General features: G+C 41.5%; 1 protein-coding gene across 3 annotated transcripts in view; it reads left to right on the top strand.

The window, feature by feature from the left end:
* NBN (nibrin) overlaps positions 1–22,306 on the top strand; it is a 43,929-nt gene that overhangs the window by 3,268 nt on the left and 18,355 nt on the right. For all 3 annotated transcript variants that reach the window (XM_019550241.1, XM_019550240.1, XM_019550246.1), the window contains exons 3-8: positions 1,611–1,759; positions 4,035–4,194; positions 11,532–11,635; positions 17,038–17,155; positions 18,424–18,614; positions 20,768–20,865. In XM_019550241.1, coding sequence (XP_019405786.1) covers positions 1,611–1,759; positions 4,035–4,194; positions 11,532–11,635; positions 17,038–17,155; positions 18,424–18,614; positions 20,768–20,865 — 820 coding nt within the window. The remainder of the gene's footprint in view (positions 1–1,610; positions 1,760–4,034; positions 4,195–11,531; positions 11,636–17,037; positions 17,156–18,423; positions 18,615–20,767; positions 20,866–22,306) is intronic.

Raw genomic sequence — 22,306 nt, 5'->3', positions numbered from 1 at the left:
GCATCCATAGATGCTTCTCAAGAAAATCCCAGGATGTCATTCTCCCCTTGTACTCGGCCTTGGTGAGGCCGCAGCTGGAGTACTGCACCCAGTTTTGGGCTCCACAATTCAAAAAGGATGTGGAGAAGCTTGAGAGAGTTCAGAGAAGAGCCAATGCGCATGATCAGAGGTCAGGAAAACAGACCTTACGACGACAGGCTGAGAGCCATGGGGCTCTTTAGCCTGGAAAAGTGCAGGCTCAGAGGTGATCTGACGGTCACCTATAAGTTTATCAGGGGTGACCAACAGGATCTGTGGGAACGTTTGTTCACCAGAGCGCCCCAAGGGATGACGAGGTCGAACGGTCATAAACTACTGTGAGACAGTTTCAGGCTGGGCGTAAGGAAGAATTTCTTTACTGTCCAAGCTCTGGAACAGCCTGCCATCGGAGGTGGTTCAAGCACCTACATTGAACACCTTCAAGAGTAAGTTGGGTGCTTATCTTGCTAGGATCCTATGACCCCAGCTGACTTCCTGCCCTTGGGGTGGGGGGCTGGACTCAATGATCTTCTGAGGCCCCTTCCAGCCCTAATATCTATGAAATCTGTGAGGGATATCAACAGGGATATATAGAGTCCCCTCTTCCTAGAAGAGGCAGAGCCAGCTTAGAGAGTCATTTTGGAAGGCATGGAAAGAGCTCCCATGCTGAAGCCCTAGGCTGGGGTGGGGGAAGCAGCTGAACAACTGTCACTCTCTCCCTCTATCTCTTGTAACTGGATACAAATGAACTGCCTTTCTCCAGTGGATAGCAACCAGCCTCTGAATGATACTTGTGAGTAAGCTATTTGAAACCTATCTAGATATATAGCTTGCTGTACAGCAGGTGCATGATCAATGGCTACCGAGCCACACTGTTTGCTCTAAGGTTATTCTTTGATATTGCTCTATCCTGTACCCTGCCCCAAACCTGCTCCCTGTAATCAGTAAAGTTCTCCATTGTTCTAAGTGTGGAACTGGCTGGGAAAGGGAGAGGGGCATGCATGCGTGTCTCCTTGGTGTGGCTGACTAAGGGAGGCTACTATTTGTGGTGTAGGCCAAGGGAAGTACTCCCAGTTCTTGCAGTGGGTCAGGTATCCTCAAGGTCTACAATGTCTGTGTATCCCAGGGGACACGGGGCCAAGACTCCTGGGTAGTGACCCCAGGCTCACAGGTGTGCTCCAGGAAGGGGGGCAGCCAGATGTGAGGCACCCCCAAGGAGGTACTCCGAGCCTGGTAAATGGTTGGGTGCAGTGAAGTGGGTGGCTCCTGCTGGCAGGAGTGCCTCCTACTGGCCCACCCCAGATGTAATGGTATTATGAAAACTTAAAAAAAAAAAAAAATAGAGAATAATAAATGATAGCAAAGAAAGAAAAAAAAACCTAATGCTCTTAGAGATTTTTTCCTTTGTAAAGGAAAGTGGGTAACAAACATTAAATTGCATAACCAAATCATTTCCCCAATATGTATTTTGGAGGTGGGGATAGTAATATAAGTAATTCATGTGGGCTTTCATTGTATGGTTCTGCAGCTTGTTGTTCTGTAATGACTGAACTTTTCTGACTAATAAGACTTCATTTTATGTTGTTTTTCAGAGTCAATCGGTTACAGTCCCTGTTTTGACAGTAAAAGATACTTCTAAATATGGTACCTTTGTTAATGGAGAAAAATTATTGAATGAAACTTCAAAAACTTTAAAGTCAGGTGACAGAGTCAATTTTGGAGTCTTCGAAAGCAAATTTAGGTAAGGGAACAAGGTGTATTGATTCTAAAATACTGACCATGAAATTTCTGTTGTATCTGATATTTTTAAAGATTATCACAAGTGGGGCTTGCGAAGGTAACATTACCAAGAAAATAAAGTCTTATATAGTGATAAAGTAAAGGTAATTAAATAAAGTGATACTTGTTATATATTTGAAGCCTGTAATTTTTGAGGAAATGTTCTTGTCCATATGAACTAAGAGTAAAAACAGTTTGTAGTAAGAGGTCAATACCATAAGCAACTCTGCACCATAAATGCTGTATATCCTAAAACTATCCCAAGGAAAGATTAAAATCATATTTAATAAAACTAATCCCAAAACACGAGTAGTTGAAAAGGGGGCAAAAGAAGGAATCACTGTCATTCTTTAAATTAGACTGCAGGGTTGCATTGTTGCATTTGATTGTGGTGCTGCCAGAGCTACTTATGTCATTACTAGCAGCCAAACTCATCACTTTAACATTTACAACAAAAAGCTGTTGTAGATAGTACATTTGAAATGTGTTATGCTAGAAAAACAAATACAGTGACATAAAATGCATCATGACTTTTTCACCAAGAAGTTTACCAGCTTATAATAAAACCTGTTTCTTTATTTTTTGCTAAAGCCAAAATTTGTACTTTGTGATCTTGTGTAGAAGATCAGGCAGTTTAAAGGAGGGGAAGGATATTACCTCATGCAAAGGTAAAACCAAAGAACAATGTGCAATATACTTTAGGGAGAGAAAGTGATTTATTACTAAAGAATTTAGCCAGTACATTTTTTCTCTTCTAACAGGTAACAGTTGGTAGCAGAAATCTGCATGTTGGTGAATCAAAATATAGAATAATGGGTTATTTTAGCACAAAAACTCGTAGGGCATGTCCAGATGAGCACTGTCATGCAGAATGTGGCACTGCAAACATGTTTGCAGCGCCACATAGTGCACATTCCGGTGTTCTCTGCACTGTAAGGGCACACTGCCCGTGTGCATACCACTCCAGGTTTTTTTTGAGCCCTGGATATCCAGGGGTCAAAAAAAAAAAACCCATAGGGGGAAAAAAACACTAGAGCAGCTCACACTTGGGCAGTGTACGCTGCTGAAAAATGGACCCAAGCCACATTGTGGCTGGATTGCCACAGCTGCAACCCTAGGAGGCCCCCAGAACCCCAGGTAAGGCTGCTGGGATCAGCACTGGGCTGGCCCCAGCCTCCCTTACTGCCCCCAGGGTAATTTGCAGCACACCAAAGTGTGGGTGGCACAGGCATTCCCTGGGGAACCAAACATCCACACACGTCTGGACTCACCCTTAGATTGTAACAGATTTGGAAGATCTCTTGGCACATGCAATAACCCCTTAGTACAGATTCTACCACTTGTAGTGTATTCTTCTGTATATTTTTCAAGGAAATATTTGTGTATTGTGTTGACTTATTCAGTTTTTGGCTACAACCACTGCTGATTAGTTTTTTTTTTTCTTATGACTAGCTGTAATTCCTATTAATGCATGCATACTGCACAACACATAGAAAATGAGTCGTAGCCAAAGGATAAAATGTAGGCTTCTGAGGCAAGATTTAATAAGAGGAAAACTGTTGAGACAAAGGGATACAGTGAGATAATATGACATCCATGCAGAGTTTCTTTCTAGCACTTGCCTTCTGGCATCGCTGTTCTTAGTAAAAGAGGAAGGAAAAGACAGGAGTCGGGCTTGTAATAAATTCTGTTAAAACAAATTAATTAGGTAGATACATAAGGTAAAACTCCTTTTTGAGGGACTCTATTAGTGAAAATTCACTGTAGGTTACACAATAGGCACATTCTTAAAATAGGTGCAATATTGCTTCTTTTAAAGTTGAATGAACTTTATTTATATGGAGTATGCTACTGAATATACCTGGCACATGCTGTTCTTAAAAGGGCTTTAATTTTAAAAATTCTTAAAAGAAACCCCCAGTTAGTGGTTCCAGGCTTCCAGCATTCCAGAGGACCTGGCTCTCAGGCTCCTTGCCTGCTGGGACTGTTAAGTTGCTGGGGTGCCTCCTGAGGGTCAAACCAAAATCTGAATTTGACTCTCCCTAAACAAAATTTTGGAATTCCCTTTCTATAGGAGGTTTTAAAAGTTTCACTTTTCCTTCTGTTTTGGAACGTATTTTCTTTTAATTTCAGAGTTCCCTGATGAACAGGAATACCTGTTTTTGGCTGCTCTATCCTTTTGTAAAGTTTTGCTAGAACAGTTGAGACCATTCTTTTCTTCAACTTGTTTTTTGCAGAATAGAATATGAACCTTTGATTGTCTGCTCCTCCTGTTTAGACGTCTCTGGAAAAACTGCTTTAAACCAAGCCATTCTGCAGCTTGGAGGCCTTGTAGTGAATGAATGGACAGAAAAATGTACTCACCTGGCTATGGTATCAGTGAAAGTTACTGTGAAGGTATGCTGAGTTTCTAGTTTTTGCATGAAATGGCTGGCTGTGGTAGCCTAGCACCATTGAAGTTGTTGGCAGAACTTCAGTTGACTTTGGTCCAGGTTTTCAGCTGTGAAACTAGTCTTTTGGGTAATAGGTCTGTAGATGCAAAGTCAATATAACATTTCCTTATAACAGTAGAATGTAAAATGCTTATTGTGGGAAAGTGTTCTGCAGTTGTCAGCTGTTTCTTAATATGATGCAACTTTCTGGGTTTTATTTTCTTCTTTGCCTTGATAATTGAAAAGGCAAAAGAGGCTAGCAAACTAAGCAGCAGTCAGAGTAACATAGGGGTAGCCCATACGTTTCTGCATATTGGGTCTGCAGGCCCAATTTGTTTAATTCTTAATCCTTGGATCTGAAAGTCACCAGATCCAGATTCTTTAAGGAAATGCAAGAAGCTTTATGGCCGACACTTAAATAACCTGGTTACAGTGAGCGACTCGTCCTATTTATTTAGTTAGGGTGGTATAGAAATCTAAAGATAACTGTCTGAAAGGGTCAGAGTAGCAAATGCTAAACGCTGAGTCCTAATGCTTTAGAGACTGGTATTCTTTCAGAACTTTGGAAATTAGATTTTTGTTTGAAAATCTGACTAATGTGACTGGATGTTTTTATTATGGGTGTTCAATATATAATTCTCTTTTGAAGGTCACCGGTCAATTGGCTGCAAATAACCTGTGGTTACATTGAGTTGCATAGGCTAATTATTACAGTTGAAATAAATATTATGACAAAAATGACATTTCAAAACCTGCAAATTTAGAAATGCTAACAATTTGGCTTTTTATTATTTTTATAAAACATTTTAGTGAAAAATTACAGAATTTCAAATATGGTGGCAAGGGGTTTTGTGTAAGTAATGTTTTACTGGACCAGCTGTATAGTTGGGAGGGATGTATATGAGTTTTCAGGTACCACTGTACTCTTCCTCGGATCCAAAAGCGTTTTTATGTCCCTCCCAGTTATAGAGTCGGTTCAGTAAGAGGTATAACTCACATAAATACTTGCCTTTCACGTTCTTCTTGAACTATCATGATTATGACCAGAGATCTTGGTTTGCCCTGATTTAAAAAAAAAAAAAAAAAAGTAAATTCTCTGATTTAAAAACTTCAAAACCCATGATCAAAATGAAAGGCTACTAATATATATAGGTATCAGTTAAACACAAAGTTTTCTTGATTTATTTACAATTTTAAAGCAGTTTGGAAGTCCACCAGTGCCTCAATCACTATAATAAAATAAATTATAAATATCTGTACATTTTTGGTACTTGACTTTTGGTTTTTTTTATAAAGGACAATCAAAGCTCCCCTTTCTCCCTTAACTCACGGTATGCAGGTCCAGGCCCCTCCCCCCTAGCCCCCTGCTCTACTGGTGTTCCTTGCCCCCCACCCTATAGGGATCACTCCTTCCCTCCCCGGCTGCCAGGGCTACAGTGCCCAGGGACCTGGGTCTGCAGCCCCCTATCCCCCACAGCAGCACCCAAGCCCACACAGCAGCAGCGAAAGGCGCAACGCCCCTGCTTGGCGGGCAGGGGGACGCCTTGCTAGGGCAGTGCAGACTTTGCAACAGCAAGCAGCTTCCTGGTGCGGCCCCACTCTGCCCTGCCAGTAGTCTGTTTCCATGAATGAGTGACAGAGAGCAGGATTTAAATAGTCACAGTATGAAGCTTGATTAAGGTACTGCTCTGCCTAAATTTTGATGTCTGACCCAGTGGGACAATTCAGAGTGACTTTAGTTGGGTGTCTAGGATCCCTGTACAGTTAATGGAGAGACTTCTTGGAGGTGCTAAAAAGTGATTTGGGCTTAGATACCTTGGTTCTCTGTACAGAGAGTGGAAAGCAGGAGGCTTCTTGAAAGGGCAGTTCAAAAAGCCAAAACATATCTAGAGGTAGCCAATAGGAATTGATCTTTTCCTCAATAAACGTTACTGCGTGAAAGCAAGACTGCTTCTGTAGTCTGTCTACAGCACTCCTTTGGGCACTTGAAGCACTCTGGTCCCTTCTCCCACAGTTTATACATATTATGTTAGTCTTTGGTTAAAAACAGAAATAGCTTGACAGTAAGTCCTGGAATTCAGCATTCATCCTTCCCAAGGAAGTGGTGTAGCCAATAGGCTACAGAGGCAAAACTCCGTTTTTCTCTGGCACTGACTTGCATCTTTGGCTTCCTAGTGACTCGGCTTTGCCAGAAAGAGCAAAAGGTGCTTCATTTACAACGTGGTGGTTAGAGTAATCCTGTGGGAAGTGGTGGTGATGGCTAGAAAATGTTATCTAACATTTCCTTTTAGGAATTGCTGAGATTTGCTTTTAGGAATTGGCATGTAGGTAGAGTAAATGTTGCATTGGAATATTTCATCCAGGGAAGGGTTAATTGGTTTCTAAAAGTCTGTTTGTGACAGTTTTGCATTCTCAGCCTTTGAGGCAGACACGTGTCTGAAGCTGGCAGACAAACAGGCTGGGAAATTGAAAACATGTCCTGAAAACCCATAAGAACGATAAGGACTTGTAGAATTGGCATTGGGTCACAGTGATCAGCTGTAAACCCTCTGGGATTTCCGGTTTTGGTGGAATGACTAAATTAGGAGGCTGAAGATGCCCAAATTAAGGTACCAGTAAATGACCAAATCAAGATGTATGCATGTGATGGGTTTATGGAAACAAGAGTTATATTAACAGAACAGAATATGGACAATATGACAAACAACCACAGGGAAACCAGTTGGTGGTACCTGGAAATGAAGAGTCACCAGGAAAAAGAATACAAAAGGATGGATTTTCAGAGATGGGGAGGGATCCTGAGGCCATCATGGTCAGGGAGCACACTGCCTGCTTGTCTTGCCCATCCTGGCAGAGGGGTTGGGCATCGCCCCTTGACCTCCAAGACTGCTGACTTCTGATGTTCAAGCAAAGAACCATAGGGTGATGCTCACATACTGGCAATGCTTACCAGTCTCCTTGTGAAGCCTTAGAACTGGTAGATAAATAAGATGGGGAGGTTTAGTTTGTTTGCTTGCCTGCATTACTCTTACCTGGTATAACTGTGTATCAGTTAAGTTTGGCTATTATTGAATGGGGGTGTTGTTCTTGGTCTCAGGGTTTAGGTCCACCCAGAACAAGATATCAGGCCTGGGTCATAAATCCAGTGCTAACAAGTGGGAAATGTAGCTTTAAATCCCCCCCAGGGTAAGGTGAGTTTATAGCCCAGATCCCTAGTCTCTAGTCCAGATCCCACTTCCTGGGCCACTACAGGAAGCCACTACACTGTTGGGCAAGAGGTGGCCAGTGCCACCTGTAATTCTGAGTTGAATTTAATGTTGTCAGTCTTAGTTAGACATCATTTTTATCTCTCCATATCTCTAGGATCTTAACCAGTTTTGGGGCTTGTATGGTTTCTGTCCTTGCACAGAAGCCCAAGAATTGGTTAGGGGTTTTTGCCATTCAAAATGGGAGCATCTAATGAATTTAGGAGCTTAATATGTTTTGAGGTTGTCATTGTGTGGATATTTTGGATTGCTTTTGAAACTTAAGCTCTTAAGCTCCGTCTTACTCTTCTTTTAGGACTGATTCTAGTTTAGAGGAATCGTGCTCTGGATGTGTTAGAGACACCAAGGAAAGAAACAGTACTACAGCCTACTCCATCTTGGATGGAAGCTTAAGGGTATATTGATTTAGCTTGGGCAGGCAATTATTTTGGGTGGAGGGCTGCTTAACAATGTTTGGTGAGCTTTTGAGGGTTGCGTGAGTAGCTCTGCCCCTTGACAGTTACCCTGACCCCTGGTCACCATCTTGGGTCTGGGAGTCCCACTTTTAATCCCTGACCTTTGCCACTGGAAGTCCTTCCCTTTACCCCCTGGAGATACTCCTTTTGGGAGAGGGGTTGCCATCTCAGAACCATAAAAAGAACAAATCATCATGCACAGTGGTGCATGGCTCTGGCCAGTGCTGTACATCATGGTGGGGAGTGCAGCCCTCACTGGGCCATCTCTATTGCTGGTGCTCCCTGCCCTGCATATGCAGCCCCCGCCTTCACATGGCATGGGAGGGAAGCCCCATGTGCTGGACCTGGCTGGGGTGGGAAAAAAATTCTAAAAAAGGTGGCCCAGCAGGGACTGCGCTCCCTGCTGTGATGTGCACCACTGGCTGGAGTCGGGCATAAGTGTCTCTGCCTGCTGTTGCTGCAGCCACCACTGCCTGCTGGGGCTACGTGCCATGGGGGGAGTGTGGGGGCTCCCCGCATCTCCAACCCTCCTCTCATCCACACCCTGCCCACCTGAGCTCTGTGCTGCTGCCAGCCTCAATCTTTGTGCTCCCACCCAGGTGCAGCTTTGCTCCTGCTGCTTGGCTACCTGTTTCCTGGAGTGAGCAAGATGCTGGAGAAGCTGAGCATGTCCCTGGCAGCCGCAGCCCCACCTGGAAGCTGCATGCTGGCTGGGGCATTTTGCCCATGGAAGGGCTGGGTGGGGGTACAACTTGCTGATGGGTGCTGTGGGCCTGATGAGAGTGGGCTGGATATGTTTTGAGGTTGTCTAGTTTATTGGAGCCCAACTAGCAGTCTGGTGGGTGTTCAACAGAGGAAGCTTTACCAGGGCAGTGGCAGTAGGCTACCTCTGTTTTTCCCCAAAAACTCTGCTCTGTGTCAATTTGGTTATCTCTTTAGGTAACCTGAGCTGGATACATTCCTGAGGGATGGGGGAAACCTGCTCCTTCTGCCTACATGCCTGGCATCACTTACCTGGGTGAGGGGCTTGGGCTCCCTGGTGGGCTGGAGACTGCCAGTCTGCCCAGCAACCAGTGATGCATTTCAAATTGGTTGACTGACACCCAACAGGTGCTGGCCTCCATTGGACCAGGTAAATGAGGTCATAAGGGCTATATAAGTTAAGGACTGCCCAGGAGGAGCGGGCAGCAGCCATGAGGGAAACTCAGAGAGAGAAGAACTGGACCATCTGAAACTTGGTCTCTCAAACTCGTGATGAAGAAACTGCCTGCCTCCAGAGGGAATCTCCACCTGCCTCTGGATGATACTTGTGAGTCAACTACCTGAGATCTAGATAGATAGCTTGCAGTAACTCAGATGTGTGATCAAAGGCTTCTCCAGCCACCCTGTTTGCTCTATGGGATTTCTCTGATATTACTCAACTCTGTATCCTATTCCAACCCTACTCCTTGTAACCAATAAAGAACTCCTTTGTACCTAGTGTGGGAGAATTCCTGGGAGTGGGTCTAAAGTATGCCTTGGGGTCCCCTTATTTTGGCTGACTAAGGGAGATCACCACTTGTGCTGCCGACTGAAGGAAGCATCCCAAGTTCTTGAAGTGTCAAGTACCCTTGAGGGGTATTAGGCCTGTGTTTCCCAGGGGGTGCAATGCCAGAATCAAGCCCGTCCCTAATTGGTTGCAGCTCTCTCCCCAGGCTAATGGGTGTGCTCCAGGAAGGGGGTCGGATAGACATGAGGCGCCCCCAGGGAGACATGCAGAGCCTGGAAGGTGGTTGGGTGCAGTGAGGTGGGTGGCTCAGTGCAGGAGCACCCCCTACTGTCCTTCCACACCTTTGTCCCACTAATTTTAATGAAACATGAGGTACCTTTGCTACTATGTAATTGGCAAAGATTTTCCAACTTTAGAAAAAGATAGAGTTGGGAGTAAGAAGGAAGAAGAGAAAACAAATTCTGGGTGTATTTTCTTTAGTTGTAGTAATCATCAGAAATTATATGTTTGTGGAGGAGAGGGACAAACTGTAAATGATTTTTTTTTTTTTTTTTAACTTCCAAAACTTAACTATTTTTTTTTTTTAGTTTACTTCAAAATTTTCTTTTGGAAACTTTCTATAAAAATTGGAGAGTATTCTTTTTCTATTAAACCTTGTATTACTGCATAAGTTTCAGCTGAAAAATATCCAGCACAGATCTTCAAGAAGAGAGAATATTAAACCCCCGCCCAAAGTTGTTGTTACCTACTATATGTACCTGGATGCAGCATGACTGAATTTAAGACCTGCCCCACAATAATTGGATTCAATACATGGAAAATATTAGAAAATTGTTATTATTTTCAATGTATAAAGACTAATTATTAGAAGGTGGTCTTAAATTCTTCTCCGTTCATTGCTGCAGCACGGAAAGTAGCGGCGGGGTGCAGGCAGTGGCCTGTCCCTTTCTTCTTCCCTCTTCTCCCCTCCTTGATGTCTGCACCCCTTGCACCTCCTCTCCTTTGCCTCCCCTGTTTTTGCCCAGGGCTCAGTCCACAAAATGACACGTTTAATAGAACACCGAAGGTGCTACCTTCCACTTTAATTCTACAATTTTTTAATCCTACAGAAAATAATGGGTAAACCCAGGGGTTATCTTTTAAAGTGGCTGGACTTGAGGCCTGTACTTCCACAATTAAAATGTATAGGTGTCTCACTACAAGTGTATGAATGTGCATTTGACTGCTAAAGTTTTTCTTAAGCCAGAGTAGTACAAAAATGTTATCAGAATTTAGGAAGTTTATCAGACAGTCTTGAGCAGGTAGCATACCAACAGTAGGCAGAACAGAATAGGTGTTATGACCAGAGGGTCCTGTTCTTCAGTTGACCTGTGCCAATAACTCTTGCTAGTTATACTTCTACATCAACTAGAGAGTATGTATATAGGTATAACTTTAGAATTTCTATAATCAGTATGTGTTACGTCAGATGGCAATATGAGAAAGTGATGTTGGCAGCTATTTAACCACTAGCGAATTTATAAATATTCTGTTTTATGTAGGGCTTTTCTGCGGCAAAATGGATTATAGGCAGCACTTTTTTATGGGAAAAGATCAATTTTCCTTTAAAGATTGCTATTCAATTTGATAGTATAAAAAGGGGTTATTAATTTTAACAGCTCTTGTTGGTATGATGCCAGTTACAAAAAATAATTGGTGGATAAGAACAAAATGCCAATTTTTAACGCACATATCACTTTTTGTTTGCACTTGTTATCCAGAGCAAATCCATTGCTTGTGATACTTTCTCTGCATCTGAAACCTCGTAATTCTCATAATTTAGAATTTACAGCTGAGATCTTTTGGAAGCAGTATAAGAACTTGCTGTTTAGGTAGGTAATAGGTAGGGTTAAGTTTTGGAGTTTTAGAAGCTTGTTTTATTTTTCTGTCTTTTTATGTCGTCTTATTTTAAGCCCCTCTGACCCTTTTTAGGGGAAGGGCAGCACTGAAATCAAGTAATTAAATAAATATTTGTTTCCAATAAAGATGCTGTTGGGTGACAGCATAGTCTAATAGAATTGTTAAGTCTGGGATGAATATCTTTCCTTTTCAGACTATATGCGCTCTGATTTGTGGTCGACCAATTATAAAGCCAGACTACTTTGTCGAATTCATCAGATCTGTTCAGGCCAAGCAACAGCTGCCAACACTAGAAAGGTAAATAGTATGTCTTCAGTATATAAAAAGATCTCACTTAATAGAACTAAAGTTAATGAATAGTTGTGATAGATTGGTGCTGGATTCATTCATCTTCTAACATTATGTTTTTCAAAATGTCCTTTTCTGATCTAACACCACCATTAGTTACCTACCTTCATTGTAAATTAGGACCTCCACCATATTAGATCCAACTGTCATGTCTTACTGCATATGCTGAGATAGACATTCAAAACAGTTATTCTAAGGTATCTGAGAGGCACATATGACCTCAAGTATTTGTACGCCCAAAAAGAAAATTCTAATGTTGTGTGTTACTTATCTCTTTGAGATCTAAGAATTTAATTTGACTTTTTTTGTTTTAGAAGACTTCATTTCAGCTAATAAAATATATATATCTGAACAGAATCAATTAATTGCAATAATTTGAGTTTTAGAACAGTGTTTTGTTTGAAGCACATTTATATTCCAGTAATTTCTTGCCTATATCTCTGAACAGTTAAATAATTGAGAGAGAAATGTATTTTTGATATTCATTAGGTGGTTAGAGATGTTGCTAGCTCTATATGGATCTCTTTTTCAGAGGTTGCCATAGAGATTTCTATGGTAATAGTTCCAGAGGATCGTGTATACCCTTTTGGGAATTGACACATTTAAAAATCTAATTACCCTATTTTAAAAGAAATTTTATATAAAGATTATTTCAATATGAATACTTGTTTTTCCAGCATGCTTTCTAGTTTTATTTTAAGCTTTCATTATCAGCAGAATAGTCCAGCTGTGTTACATAGCCTGAAATTTTAGGCTCTTTAACATTTTTCCCAGGAGGTAAAACAGGTATATAACATAACTTGGCTCTCTTATCTACTGTTATAATCTCGTGTGTGTGAAAGAATCACTGGTATAGCCAAGTGCTGTGCCTGTGTTAGTATCTGATTATGGAAGATAAGCAATCTATATAGTGTGACTACTTAATACTGAGTACTTTTTTCTTCTCAATCCTACAATTTGATATCAGTGCTTCTAGGAGATATTGGGTGATACTGCCCAAGTTTCTGCAGGCTATGAGAAGCATACCATTCATTGTGTAATGGTGGAATGTATATTGGTGGTATTGCATTATCCAGTTATAAAGCTGCTGTAAAAGTGTGTCACCACTATTTTTTATTCTGGAATCAGGGTTCATAATGCCAATTCTTTTAAAAACAGGCAGGCAGCAATATAACTGAACTTTGAATGATTCCTAAAATAGAATAGGATTGGATGTATATTTTCTCCTTCTAACATTTTTTTTTAACTATTCAAGTCCCCAGTGGATTTGAACTCCACTGAATGTTATTGACACTAGCAATGTATCCCTTATTCAACTTTCAAAGAGTTAGCTATGCATCAAGTAAAATGAAACAGCTGGTATTATAAACAGTTCTATATTTAAAATAATTATAGCATCTCAAAATGGGTAATCTGTAAGAAATAATTTGCAGGAAGATACTGTAAATTTACTTAGCAGCTGCTTGCATATTAAATCTCCATAAAGTCCTTTAACTTTCACAAATACCACATCTGTTTCTCTTATATTTCAAAAATAAAGTAGAATAATTGATTGTGTGTGTTAAGTGCTCTTGTAGGCAGTTGCAAAGTTTGCATTTATGCATTTAAAGCCACTGATTCATTTTGAAATTGGTCTACAGAACAGACGCTGTTGTTTTGTTTGGTCATTAAGCTAGAAAGTCATGCTGTATAACACGTGCACCACAAGTGGCATGGCTAGCCTCTCTTGGTGGCATGTGGCAAGTGTAGCAGGAAATAGAGGCAGATTGGGCAGGGAGGAGAAAGTGGAGCGATAGATCGGGAAGAAGGACATAAGCCCTACACCTTCTGAGAGTACTCATCTTGTGATATGCCTGCCTAAAAAGTTAGCCCCTACTGCTATACAGAAACTTGGTTCAAATAAAAAAATCCAAGCAAGTGAAATTATATTTAACTAATGGTTGCCTTTTTTCAATAATCCTGGCTTATAATTAAAAATCCTTGTTCATTGTCCAGGTTTTGTTGGCCTAAGTTGAAGATTCAATTGAAAATTTGCCTCCTATCTCAGGTTTTGTATCAAAACCAGTGATCAAATTGTTTCTAGGCTGCACTTTCCCATTAGGCCCTTTCAAGCCCATATGACTCCTCATGACATCCTTTCTAAAGATTCAGTTTTACTAAAAAGCTTTCAAGAAGTGACTTTTAAGTAGAGTATATTTGGGTTTGTATCCTACAATATCTACATGTGATTTTGTGGAGTAACTAATTTTACTGTTATTGTTCTGTTTCTTTAATAAACTGTCTGATAGGGCACTGTGTGAAGTTAGCCCCTGATCCAGCTCACACTTCAAGCATATGAACTGGCTAAAGAGATCTGACACTCATTAGCAATAATGGTTATAAAGTCATGGGAAATTAGTGATCTTCCGGAGGACTAGAAAAGGGATAATATAGTGCCTGTTTTTTAGGAGGAGGCACTAAGGAGGATTGGGGGAATTATTAAGGCTGTGCGAAGCTTCGGTCGCTGATTTGATTTGGCCCGATTTAGCGGCTGGATTTCCCAGTCTGAATTGAATCAGGAGACCCTTTAATCTCTCCAATATGGAGAGATCCAATGGTTCGAACACACACAGCTTTAAATGTTTTTTCTGTGTATCTCAAGGTACCAGGTGGCTCATGAATGTGGAGATGGTGGGACAGATGAAGCATCCTATGGGAATGTGAGGTGTGGGCGGGTCCCCCCCTGCATGCTTGGCAGCAGACCCAGAAGTGGACCAGAAGCACTTCTGGTCCACTTCTGGGTCCGCCACAGAGCACGCAAGGGACCTGCTCTTCAGCTCAGCGACTGGTGCCTCCTGGATCTGGCGGGGGCACCCAGGGTCCCCCTGCAGCCAATCGCCAAGCTGGGAGGACGTGGTGGGGGGCAGGAGGAAATCCCCTGTGTGCTTGGCGGTGGACCCAGAGGTGGCCTGGAAGTACTTCCAGTCCACTTCTAGGTCTGCTGCCGAGTACGCTGGGGGGGGCACCGTCTTGTGGAATGCTCCATCAACCCCATCATCTCAGCTTTCATGAGCCACACCTGGTACCTTGAGGTATGTAGAAAAAACATTTAAAGCTGTGTCTATGGCCAAATCTCTGATTCTCTGAATCAGCACTGAATCTTCAGATTAAGATTCGGCCGAATCGAATCAGGACAGTGATCCAAATCAACGAACCGAATCACTGTCCCCTTATTTGGTCCGAATCTGAATTGAATACAGCCCGTTTTGCACACCCTTAGGCATTATAAACCAGTTAGTCTGACAGCAATACCTGGGAAGTTACTGGAACAAATCAAATTATAAAATGGTTGATTTGCAAGCTTCTGGATGAGATCTGGTGATCATTACCAGCCAGCATGGATGTGTTAAGAACAAGTATTTCCAAACCAACTTGATTTTCTTTAACAAAGTAACTAGGTGAGTGAATGAAGGGAATGCAGTAGACACAATATACATGGTCTTTAGTAAGGCTTTTTGTTGAGTCCCATATTGACATTCTCATAAGTAAATTGGAGATGTGTGACTAGATAAAAATACTGTTGTGGTATGAGGTATATAAGTGGGTCAATAATTGCAAGCAAAGGGGAATTATAAATGGATGAATGTTGAACGACAGGAGGTTTCAAGCTGGGTTCAACAAGGATTGGTCCTGGGTTTAGTGGTGTTTCATATATTTATTAATGTTTTGAATGCTGGAATAAAGAGCTGCTTCATCAAATTTGTAGATGACTTAAAGCTTGGAAGTATTGTAAACGCTTGGGAGAACACAAGTAGATTTTGGAAGGGTCTTGGTAGACTGGAAGGCTGGGCTAGAGACAGCAGAATGAAATTCCTCATAGGTGCAAGTGCTAAACCTAGGGAAAAATAATGAATTGCACAAATATATACTAGGAGATAACTGGTTGGGCAGTAACTTTGCCAAGAAGGATCTAAGGGTTTTTGGTTGATCACAGACTGTACATGAATCTGCACTGTAGCACAGATGCCAAGAAAACACAAAACCTAAAGCCAAAAAACCCCCTTCCAGATGTATGTTGGCCTGCGTCAACAAGGATGTTGGGTTTAAAACATGGCAGGTGATAGTACAGTTCTACTTGACACTGGTTAGGTTTCATCTAGAGTATTACGTACAATGCTGGGCTTTAGATGTGGGAAAGTTTTGAGAGGAAGAAGAGATGAATGACAAAAACTGAAAGGGTTGGAAGGCAAGCTGTGTGTAACTTGGAGAAAATGAGATTAACGGGGGGCATAATAGCAGTTTTCAGGTATTTGAAAATCTGCCTTTAAGAAGAGGGAGAACAGCTGTCTTTCCCTTGCTGCAGAGGGTAGGCCACAAAGTAATGGTTTTAATTTCAAGGACATCTTCCTTAAGGTATTGGAATAGACTTTCCAAGTTGTAGCAACTGTATCACTGGAGATTATCAAGAAGGATAGTTTTAAGGATAGCATGCCTACAGACATCTGAAGTCTCTTTCTACCCTACAGTTCAGTTCTCTTCAGAGAGAATGCGTATGTGCTTAAAGTTAATGGAACTATGTACAAAACACGTACAGAGACGTTTGCAGGATTAGTCTTATTCATCAAGATATGTCTCTGTCTGTACCTGCAGCCTGTTGATCTCCATAACAAGAATGAAATCCAAAATAAAATCTTGGTTCTCTGGCCTTTAAATCTGATTTCTACCTTTGGCCAGTAGAATTTTTTTCTGTGTAGTCCTATGAGACGTTTCTTTAGTCAAAGAAAGGTGAAACGGGCAGTTCTTGTTTGAGAAATGTGGGTTTGTATGAAATGCAGTTTAATTACAAAGGAAGTACCTACAGAGTTAGAGGTGATGTGATTTCTCAACATGCACTTTAATTTTGTTCTCACCTTTGGTAATAAGTTGTTCAGGTTGTTTAGATGTTAGCCTCTGAGAAAATTTAGCCTCTGAGATTTCCAGAGAGGTGTTTTTCCTGTTCTTAATTTTATAGTAGGAACATCACATTATTTGTGACACAGAGGCCACAAACTCATTTCACTGCTCAGTTGCAACTCTGTTGTACTTAATGTACCAGATTTAAGCCGGAATTATCAAAAGAACCTTAGAGTAATAAATGCTTAACTCCCATTGAATTTGAGAACTGTAGCCTGAGGCCAGTGATTTAGAGGTGAGAGGTTTCCTGTCCCTGCTTTCCGTTATATAAGTAGTTATTACAGTAGTGAAGAAATAAAGAATTGTTTTTATAACCTGCCTTTGAAGCTTTCCTCTGAAATGGATAAAATAGAATTAAATTATAGTCAGCAGCTGTGTGTTAATCTAAGTTTTGCAACTTTATTTTCCCATTCTTGCAGCTTTTATCCTCCAGTTGATGAGCCCTCTATTGGCACTGAAAAAGTGGATCTGTCTATGCGTCATGAAAGAAAAACAATCTTTAGAGGGAAAACCTTTATGTTCCTAAATGCTAAGCAGGTAATTGGCATCTCCACTGCCGAAATGTTCATAGAGATGAAATTGACTAAAGTATTTAAAAGATATTTTGAAACAGAGAGAAATTGTGGATTAATTGCACAAAATGCCCAAATTGGAATAAGAACAAAACGTATTTTAGGTTGATGGTATTTTTAATCTTTCTATTAAAAAATTATGCTGTAAAAATGAGGCACATTTTGCTGAGTCTGCAACAGATGTTGAAGTGAGTAGGGAACCTAGTCATTTGGAAGATGTCATCTTAACGACCCATTGACAGAACTTGGACATTGGCCTTACAAGCCGTGTCTTTTTTCCTTACATGATTCTTGATGTTTTAAATGACCTACATTTATTAAAAATATCCACAAGTATTTTTGGATGTGTCTGAATGACTGTAGACCACTGAATATAGCAAATTGATGAATAGCTCCTTGTGCAGTTTTTATATCAAACTTGTTTACATTTTGCCATAAGTATTCATATTACTTTATAGACATAGGTATCCAGAAGTTCAGGTCCATATGGACTGTCACTGAAACAACTGAATTCTGCAGGAGGAAGAGTTCTATATTTGCAGATCTCTTTAGAAGATCAGGGTCTTAAGTGAAAAAATGAATAATGAAAGTTATTGATAAACATGGGATGGGAAATAATGGCAGGAGGGAAGGGTAGATTTAAAAAAAAATGTAATGGTCTTTCTGTGAACTTAAGATAATGAACACTGTTGAGGTATCATTTGCCCAACCACTATGCTTTGTGGCTGTAGCTATTATCTCCAGTTCCAGTAATAGTTCACATAGAGTAGTGTGTGGAAGTGCACTGCTGCTTGTAAATTTGTGATACAGACATGCCCTCTTTAGTTGTTCAGTTCAAGATGATTGACTCATGTTGAGCATTTTTTCTTTTTCTTTCTATTCCTGAGACTAGTGACTTATAGGTGTCATATTCTAATAGTCCCATAGTCTAATGACCATATAGCTCAGCCACGGATTGTACTTGCTTTGCATTGTGTTCTCTCTTGCGCTCTGGCATGTTGCGTCATTAAATCCTGGCCACAACCTACTCACATCATATAGCTACTTCCTGTTTGATTTGCCTGTTGGCTTGCTGTCCTTTTACTGAGGTAGGGTTTTTAGCAGGTGGTCATCTTTTGGCAAACTGTTGGAGCTTCTGGCTTGCTTCCTATCAGTGATAAGTCTCTTTCATTTTAGTGAAAAACTGGTGACTGTATAAATTACTCATAATTTGCATTTTTATTTCTTTCTTAGCACAAGAAACTGAGTCCATCTGTTATTCTTGGAGGGGGAGAAGCAAAACTTATGACAGAAGAGAGAAAAGACATTTCTTTGCTGGTAGCTCCTAATGTTTGTGTCATTGATGTAGGATTAACAGACTCTCAGGCCCTGGCATCTGAGTCTGCAAGGAATTGGATTCATTCTGTTATGACAGTGCTACAAAGGTGAAACATCTTTCTTTTACTTTAGGAGGCACTTTGGTGTTTTACTTGCTATTTGATTGACATCCTTGTATACAGATTCAGGTGGATTACTATGGGTGGGAGGGGCAATGGGATGCACCTAATTTACCTGCCTCAAGGTATTTAAAATAATGTAATGGAATATTGACAAACTTTTCAGGGGTGGGGAGGAAAGGATGACAGTTGTTGAAGAATATTATATAAGAACATAAAAATGTACAAAACTAATAGAACTACCCCTGTTTTTTTGAATAACAGCTTGTTTTGAAATTGTAGAATGCACCAGTTCGAATAAATAAAGTCAAATTTATTCTTTCTTCTACCACTTAAAATGAGCTATGAATAAAAAGATTATGAAAAACAGGGGAGATAATTACCTGTACTTTATTAAGTTCTTAAGAGTAGTGGTTGTATATTTCCGTAGAGCATATTGTTTTGAATATGGTTTGGTCATACAAGTGATAAAAAATGAAATAACTCATACCACCCAACCTAATAGGTGAACTAGCAGACAAAATCAGTAGTCTTATTTTGCTGCCAGCACAACTACATATACAGAAGAGTTTGTCTACCTATAGGTCAAGTCTTGCTAAAACATGTAAATCTTGTAATTAGGGGTGCACTAATAGAGATTTTCGTGGCCAATATCAATAGCCGATTGTTCAGCAGACCCGTCGGCTGATACCGATTCAATAACTGATTTACAGGAGCAAAGGCAGGCAGTGTGGAGAGCAGTTATCTGCTGGTAAGTCTGTGGAGGGGTAGGGGTATGGGGGAAGGGGAGGGGAAGGGGCATGGTGGGAGTGCAGATCAAGGTCCCCACAGTGAGGGAGGGAGTGAGGCAGGGACTGGAGCTGGGGCTCAGGGCACTGCCCGGCCAGGGTGGTAAATGGGATGCTGGGGCAGGGAGCAGGATTGAGCCATGGGTAGCTCATCCAGGGGATTGGCATCCCTGTGCTTAAAAATGGTGACAGGGGCACTTGAACCTAAACTTGTCAAATGAGCTTTAGTTCAAGTACTGCTGCCACCATTTTTAAGCATGGGGATGCTTTAGGAGAATAGCCAAGCAGAACAAGGGCAGGGGTGGAGATGGAGGCCGGCAGCTCATTGTGGGCTCGGGGCTGCCTGCCCTGCTGCCTTTGCCCCGGGTGCCACATCCCCTGCCTGCCCAGTAGTGGGAGGCACAACTTGCTGCCTGTATTGCCACTGGGTGGGTAGGGGACATGGGGTCAGCACATGACTGCTGGGGCAAAAGGCAGCAGGGTGGAAAGCTCTGAGCCCACAGCAGGCAACCTGCATCTGCCTTGCGCACAAATCTGGGAGGGCACATGCCCACCGGTGCCTTCCCCAGGGGATGCGCACAGCAGCTGGAAGCCGCCCATGCTTCCCTGCACCTCCTGGATGAATCGCCTGGGGCTCCACCGCAGTCCCCACCCTAACTCTTGGGTCCTTCACCCCATAGCAGTTGGGAGCCTCAATTTTCCTCCCAGCTCCCTTTCCCCTCCACAGACTTACCTGCAGGACACTGCTCTTCACACTGTCTGGCTGCACTCCTGGTGGGAGGGTCCAGTCAGAAGCCACATTATATTTATCAATACATTATTGGTACACCAGCCAAAAAAGTCAATAGCCAATGATGTTAATTTTCCTTTTGTCTGTGCCAATCCGATATGGCACCGATATATTGGTGCACCTCTACTTCTTAATTTTTTCCAGTTTCCTCCTACCCCGTGAATTACAGCAAACTGTATGGGAGGCATCTCCATATGGGTAATTGTCCAAAGCTGAACTGGTTCAGAGATCAGGAAGGGAGAAGTGCCCTGTTAATAAGAAATTTCTGTAATGGCAAGTTCTTACAACCAACATCATTGTTATTAATGATTACATTTCTTTTGGTGGTGTTTAAGGACCAGCCAGAAATGAGGTCCTGTTGTGTTAGGTGGCATACAAACACATATACAAAGTTTACAGTATACAAATACAAAGCTTGTAGTCAGTTTATTGTTTCTGTTTTCCCCCTCAGAATCGATCCATAACAATGTTATGTGAAGTAATTTATATCTTCTGACAGAACTGTTAACCTTGAGTGTCCTTTAAAAACATAATTTTCTGAAACTGTGTTTTATTTTTAACAGCAAGGATCTCAGGCCTATTCCAGAAGCAGAGATTGGATTAGCAGTTATCTTTGGATCCACAGAAAGATACTGTAATCCTCAAAAACAAACTGTGAAAGGTAACTGGAATAATGTAATAAATATAGGAACAGCAGTCATCAGTGATTCCAGTTAATCCTCCCCCCCCTCCCCCCCCGCCAAGACAGCAACATCTTTGTGTTTGAAGGAACATAAATAGCATGTTTTATTTTTCAGGTCCATTTATATTTTTATGTGTTTTTCTTTTAATATTATGATCATCTCGAGTGCACAGATTATTATAATGTTTATGGATATAAAGGGGGGAAGCAGAAACTGGTTTAAAATGTAGATTTTTTTTAGTAATTACACTGAAGTTTTAGAATTTTTTTTTTAAATACATATTTTAGTGGTCAGGGAAAAGTACATATAATTTTGCTCATTCTGTGTTTGCTTGACTTTTGTAATGAGAGAGAGTGCTACAAATGGAGATGCGATGAACCATAGAAACTAAAATATTGAATGTGAATAAGAGATAAATTAGTATATAAAGATTTTCCTTGTTTTCACTTTGACATTGATTTGTTTTAAACTAAAATGAAACTTCAAATCAAGAATACTTTGTCTTACTTAAAAAGTACTAATAGCTTTAGATTATGTTTTAGGTGTTTTATTTATAAGCCTAATTTGTGTTGACTAATGGAAAAATATGAGAACCTTTTTTATTATTATTTTCCAACTGTTTGTGGAAATTTGGGTATGATTTGTGTTAAAGAGCTGTGATATGCTGCCTGCACATCCCTGCAACAGGTGCTGGTTGTACAAGCAGGGGTGTGCAGGGAACACATCCTGGCTCTGCCCTAGGCCCCAGCCCTGTGCTGTCACCGCCCTAAGATCCAGGACTTGGCCTCATACACAGCTTCCTGCCCTGGCCATGCACCCGGCCTGTGCGGGTCCCATGCGGCCTAGGGCAGAGCTGCAGTCCACTCCCTGCACATCTCTGCCTGCAGAACTGGTGCCCATCACAGGGACGTGCAGGCAGCAGATCATGGCTCTGCCCTGGGCCCCAGCTCCAGACTGTCGCCATCCTTCGATCCCAGCCCTGGCCCCATCCTGTACCCCAGTACTAGTCCCCATCCACCCATGGCCCCATCCCAGCCGCCTGGCCAAGTGCAGAGGAGAGCCTTTTCCTTGCATAGCACCAGGCCCACAGTTGATCTTTAACAAACATTACTAGGCAAAGTTAATGTAATCCTCACGCTAAATCAGGGGTGGGCAACTATTTGGGTCTGTGGGCCATATGGGGAGTTTTGGTGAGCTGTTGTGTGTGTGTTGAGCTGCTGACCCCACCCACAACATATCATCAAAACTCCTTGAGTGGCCTGTGGGCCCAAATAATTGTCCACCCCTGGGTTAAACTGTTTTCAGGCATATTTTTTAATTAAGCAACAAATCCTAAAGTGATTTGTATTTCTTGATTGCTTATGCATATTGTGTGTGTTTAATGTGAGATCCTTGTATCACTGAAGTTAGTGGGATTTT

Source organism: Crocodylus porosus, unplaced genomic scaffold, assembly GCF_001723895.1.
Source record: "Crocodylus porosus isolate Cpor-Errol unplaced genomic scaffold, CroPor_comp1, whole genome shotgun sequence".
Lineage (NCBI taxonomy): Eukaryota > Metazoa > Chordata > Crocodylia > Crocodylidae > Crocodylus > Crocodylus porosus.
This window is presented reverse-complemented; position numbering and strand designations above follow the sequence as displayed.